Genomic DNA, 5797 nt, shown 5'->3' on the forward strand with positions numbered 1-5797 from the left:
CCTCTTCCTCTTCTTCTTCTTCCTATTCCTCTTCTTCTTCTTCCTCTTCTTCCTCTTCCTCTTCCTCTTCATCTTCTTCTTCTTCATCATCATCTTCTTCTTCTTCTTCTTCTTCTTCTTCTTCTTCTGCTTCTTCTTCTTTATATATAGTTTTTTCTTTTCTGCTATATTTGTTTTCTTCTATTTATTTTTGAGTAATTTTTTTATATAGTTTTTTCTTTTTTGTCGTAACCCTCTCTACTCTTTCGTCTGAAACCGGCCCTGATACTTCGAAAGATATTGTCTAGATTGTGCTAGGGGAGCAAATGATGTCAGAAAGGGTTGAAAATTGATGACGTGGCTTAGAATGGTGCATAGTGAACGCAAAAAAGTCTGAAGTTGTAATAAGTTAAAAAAATGAAGTGCCAGTTTTTGTTGTAACACAAGAAGTCCGGAGTTCTAATAAGTTATTAAATATAAAAAAAAGGCGCAAGGCTTGTTAGTTAGCTTCAAGCCTTTCGGAACAGGGTAGACTACACTGCACACAGCTCCATGCAATCTATTCTATTCCGAAAGGCTTGAAGGTAAGCAAGCTGCAGGTGAGCATTGCGCCTCTCCATCGTCTCTGCACTCACGGCTTATAAACAGCTCCTACTGCCTCTCTCCTAGCGAGGTGGGACTAAAAATCAGCTTAATAAGAAACTCTAGTACCGGTTATGACATGAACCGGTACTAAATGAGTTCGTGGGGCCCACGGCCTGACACAGCATCATTAGTACCGGTTCGTGGCATGAACCGGTACTAATTGTTGCCCACAAACCGGTACTAATGATGTCCGCCCGCCTAGCCGTTGGAACCGGCACTAATGGACACATTAGTGCCGGCTCAAAATCAAACCGGCACTAATGTGTCTCAAATTAGCCCCTTTTTCTACTAGTGTTAGATGCCTAGTGGTAAACATGCAACTGTTACCTCCCTGGTAAAAACACCACTTTAGCCCTCCCAAGTTGTAGTCATGTTGAAGATCAGTTGTAACTTCGAGAGGCACTTGCAGTTGTGTGCCTAGTGTCGGACATGCAATTATCCCCTTCCTATACAAAACATAAATGAGTTATGGTTGTGTGAAAGACATGCAGTTGACAACAGCGACAATTGTAGTTCATGCCTAGTAGTAGACATGCAATTGTCCCCTCCCTACTAAATACCACATAGTTGCATTAGGGGGTAACACTTACAATTGCATGCCTAGTCAAATTCATGCAGCTGCCTCTCCCTATCAAAACATCACATATTTGCAATCGCATTAAACATATGCAGTTGCAGTCAGGGGCGACACTTGCAGTTGCATGCCTAGAGGTAGACATGCAACTACCCCTTCTCAACCAGACACCATAGAGTTGCAATCGGGCCAACACATGCAGTTGTGTGCCTAGTGGTAGATATGGAACTGTCCCACCCCGACTACACAACACAGAGTTGCGGTCGTGAGGAAAACATATGTTGTAGTCGGGGCGCGACACTTTGCATTTGCGTGCCTAGTGATAGATATGCAACTACCCCCTCACCGCGACAAAACGTCACTAAGTTGCAGTCGCATAGAAAATATACAATTGTAGTAGCTTGGATGGCATACAATTGAAAGGTGACATTTGCAGTTGTGCCTAGTGGTAGACGTGCAACTGTCCCCTCGCCACAAAACACCACAAAATTTAAGTCGAAGGCGACACTTGCAGTTGCATGTCTAGTGGCAGACATGCAACTTTAACTGCCCCTCCTCGATAAAAGACAACGGAGTTGCATTCAAGGCATACAATTGCAGTCGGGGACGACATTTGCAATTGCATGCTTAGTAGAAGACATGCAACTGCCGCCTCCTCCGATAAAACACCACTAAGTTGCAACCACATAGAAGACATGCAGTTGCAGTCATGTGGAACACTTGCAGTTATGTGCCTAGTGCCTGATATACAATTTCCTTCCCCTCGACAAAACACTGCTAAGTTGCAGCAGCATTGAAGACATGAAGTTGCATTTAGGCGATGATGACCCACAAGTATAGGCGATCAATCGTAATCCTTTTGGTAAGTAAGAGTATCGAACCCAACGAGTAGCAGAAGGAAATGATAAGCAGTTTTTAGCAAGGTATTTTCTCCAAGCACTGGAATTATCGGTTACGGGTAGTTTGATAGCAAGATATTTTGTAACGAATAATAAGTAGCAATAGTAACAAAGGTGCAGTAAGGTAGCATAATCCTTTTTATAGCAAATGACAGGCCGGAAGTTTATCTTATAATAAGTAAAGCGTTTTTTAGGACACATGGGAATTCATCTTCATCATGTTTTTTTGATTCACGTTCGGTACTTTGATAATTTGATATGTGGGTTGGTCGGTGCTTGGGTGTTGTTCTTACTTGAACAAGCCTATCACTTATGATTAACTCGGCTCGCTTCTCCTATGCATGTACATCGAGATACATGTGATTTGCGCACGTATTGGCCGGCGGGCAACATCAGCTAGACACCGGGGACAGGCACGCGCGGGACGGGGCGGAGCAGGAGGCCGGCCTTCCGCCGTGCGGTGATGCCGAACGCCTCGGTCATGTCAAACTCGGCTGGGTCAGCCACGCCGGGCGCCTCCCAGTCGAAGTGCAGCAGCAGGCTGGCCAATGCGAGCTCCACGTTGGCCAGCCCGAATGCCATCCCGGGGCACATCCTCCTCCCGGCCCCGAACGGCAGGAGCTCGAAGTCTGCGCCCCTGTAGTCTACCCCCGCCGCCGATGTGCCCCCTTGCTTGGCCTCGAACCGCTCCGGGCGGAACTCCTCGGGTGCGTCGGGCCAGTACCGCTCGTCGCGGCCGAGTGCCCAGACGTTGACCAACACCTGCGTGCCCCGCGGCACGTCGTACCCAAGCACCCGGCATGCCGGCTCCTCCCGGCACTCCCGCGGGAGAAGCAGCGGCAGCGGCGTGTGCAGCCGGAACGTCTCCCGGATGACGAGGTGCAGGTATGGGACGAGCTCGCCGAGTTGATGTTCGACCACCTTGCCGCCGGCCTCGAAGGCTCGCCGCACCTCTGTTGTGGCCCGATGCATCACCTTTGGGTTCTTGACCAGCTCCGCTATTATCCACTCCAGCGTGGTCGCCGACGTCTCGCTGCCGGCGCCGAAGATGTCCTGCATATGCGCGCGAACCATGTTAATAAGGGTGCACGGCATGGCAGAGTGTACACGGTCGAGGCTTATTTGTTTGCTTGCTTACGAAGATGACGCCTTTGATGGTGTCCATGTCGAGAGGGAGCTGGAGGCTGCCGTCGTTCTGTACCCTCAGGAGCACGTCGATGAGGTCCTCGTCGTCGCCGTCGACGGTTCCCATCCTCTGCTGGTGCTGGGCGATGATGCCGTCGAGGATCCCGAACACGGTGTCGCGACACTCCTCGGCGCGGCGGACGGCGCCGCTGGCCCAGACGGCGAGCCGCGACGACGGCCACAAGTCGGCCGGGTTAAACCCGCCGGCTAGGCCGATGGAGCGGTCGAGCTCCCGGAGGAACACGTCGCGATCGTTGCACCGGTCACCCATGACGGCGCGCAGCGTGCTGTCCGCCACGAGTGCCGACAGCCGCGCGCGCATGTCGATCACGTCCCCGTTCCCGGCGGCCGACGCGACGGAGCGGAGCATGGCGCCGACCTCCTCCTCCCTTATGGCGCGGAATGAGAGCACACGGCGGGACGTGAGGAGCTCGGTGACGGCGATCTTGCGTATCTGGCGCCAGTGCTCGCCGTAGGGTGCGAACACGATGTCCCGGCCGCCGTTGGTGAGCACGCGCACGGTGGAGCTCAGCGCGCGCGTGGCGAAGGCCGCGTCGTGGGTCTTCAGCACCTCGCGGGCGCCCTCCCGGGACGACACCACCAGCGTGGGCACTTCGCCGAGCCGGAGCAGCATGACGGGCCACCCGTGGCGCCGCGCCAGGTCGCGCATGGCCCGGTGCGGGAGCGCCCCGGCGATGTGGTGCATGCTGCCGATCACCGGCAGCGTCCACGGCCCCGGTGGCAGCCGCAGCTTGTCCTCGCCGTCCGCCGAGGTGCGCCTCCCCCGCCTGGTTAGCAGCACGACGAGCAGCGACCCGAGGGCCAGGAAGAGGTAGACGATGTCCTCCATTTTCGTGATGCCATTGATCGATCAGTGTGCCGCTTCATATATAGACGCATCAAGGTACGGTACACTCCATTGGCAGACAGAGTTTTTTGGCACCGTGTCGTGGTGAGCATCAAAGAACATGCGACCTACGTATGTAAATCAAAGATGCGGTTGAGGAATGGACAAAAGACTTATCTGTTGCCCGGTGCATTTGTTTCGACACACGTAACGTCGAGGTCATGGCCGTGGATTTCCCCTTTCAGAAAAAGACCGTCGTAAACTCGAATTTAGAGCATCTCCAATGAAGCGCAAAAAAGGGCACCGGCATATACTTTGTACCATCGATCGTGTCGACGCCCTAAGAGCATCTCCAACAGTCGCCGAGGAGGACGAGCGAGTCATGATGGAGTGGTGCCAGCGCCACCCGGAGGACGTCGCCGTCGAGAACGCCTTCTGGGTGGTGAGGACGGCAAGGCGCCGCGCGGAGCGGGCGGACCGGACTCGGCAGAAGGCCTTGGCGATATCGCAGTGCGATATCGTTCAAGCACGTGGGAGGTCTATCTTCACGTTAGACGATGAACGTTGGGAGGACATATGGCTCGATACCTCGGACAACACCTCCGAGGATGAGGATGATGATGAGGACTTGGAGTAGTTCTAGCTGTACTATAGTTTTATCTAGTTGCACCGTAGTTTATTTTTCGTTTTTATCTATCTATGCTATGAACTTGTTTTATCTATTTGTATCGTCTATGCTATGAACTATGTAAAATATATTTGTATCGTTTTTTAATGTCTATGTCAAATTTATTTTCTGTCCAAAATGCAACAAGTATGAACTTGTGCGTGCTGCATTTTAGTGCGCTGCTGGAGCTGCGCGTGTCGGCCTCAAAACCGGCGGATCTCGGGTAGGGGGACCCGAACTGTGCGTCTAAGACTAATGATAACAGGAGGCTGGGGACACGATGTTTAACCAGGTTCGGGCCCTCTCGATGGAGGTAATACCCTACTTCCTGCTTGATTGATCTTGATGATATGAGTATTACAAGAGTTGATCCACCACGAGATCAGAGAGGCTAAACCCTAGAAGCTAGCCTATGATATGATTGTTGTTGTGTCCTACGAACCAAACCCTCCGGTTTATATAGACACCGGAGGGGGCTAGGGTTACACAGGGTCGGTTTACAGAGAAGGAGATCTACATCCAAACCGCCAAGCTTGCCTTCCACGCCAAGGAAAGTCCCATCCGGACACGGGGTGAAGTCTTCAATCTTGTATCTTCATAGTCCAACAGTCCGACCAAAATATATAGTCCGGCTGTCCGGATACCCCCTTATCCAGGACTCCCTCAGTAGCCCCGGAACCAGGCTTCAATGACGATGAGTCCAGCACGCAGATTGTCTTCGGCATTGCAAGGCGGGTTCTTCTCCAAATCCAGCGTACCCATCGTAGCGAACAGTGTCTGGCCTCCCAGTAATGTTGTACTCCTCGATTTCTGTGCTTCAATAATGGTCATCTCCACGTGTCGAGCGAAGACGAGGGGCCGGGGTATTTTTACATTTGCCACCCTGACCCTGCAAACTAACCGCCTATTTGAAGAAACGGGAATCCTCAGATCCAAAGCACACCATCTTCTCCCCAGCTAGCATTCCGCAGAGCGCGTCCAGAAAAGGCCATCCTACCATG

At 52.1% G+C, this 5797-nt stretch overlaps 1 protein-coding gene across 1 annotated transcript; it reads right to left on the reverse strand.

Moving 5' to 3' along the window:
• Window positions 1-2493: 2493 nt before the first annotated feature.
• Window positions 2494-4132, reverse strand: LOC119335670 (zealexin A1 synthase-like). The gene is made up of 2 exons (XM_037607766.1): window positions 3236-4132; window positions 2494-3150 (listed from the first exon to the last, which is right to left on the reverse strand). Exons 1-2 carry the CDS (start codon window positions 4130-4132, stop codon window positions 2494-2496), a joined length of 1554 nt encoding a protein of 517 aa, XP_037463663.1.
• Between the last annotated feature and the right edge of the window lie 1665 nt (window positions 4133-5797).

This window comes from Triticum dicoccoides, chromosome 7B (genome assembly GCF_002162155.2).
Source record: "Triticum dicoccoides isolate Atlit2015 ecotype Zavitan chromosome 7B, WEW_v2.0, whole genome shotgun sequence".
In the NCBI taxonomy this organism is placed as follows: Eukaryota; Viridiplantae; Streptophyta; class Magnoliopsida; order Poales; family Poaceae; genus Triticum; species Triticum dicoccoides.

Bases quoted from the DNA above. Each gene is read 5' to 3' on its own strand.
- LOC119335670 (XM_037607766.1), bottom strand. From the start codon at position 4,132: ATGGAGGACATCGTCTACCTCTTCCTGGCCCTCGGGTCGCTGCTCGTC. The intron at 3,151-3,235 runs GTAAGCAAGCAA...GCGCATATGCAG, and splicing joins CCATCAAAGGCGTCATCTTC to GACATCTTCGGCGCCGGCAG.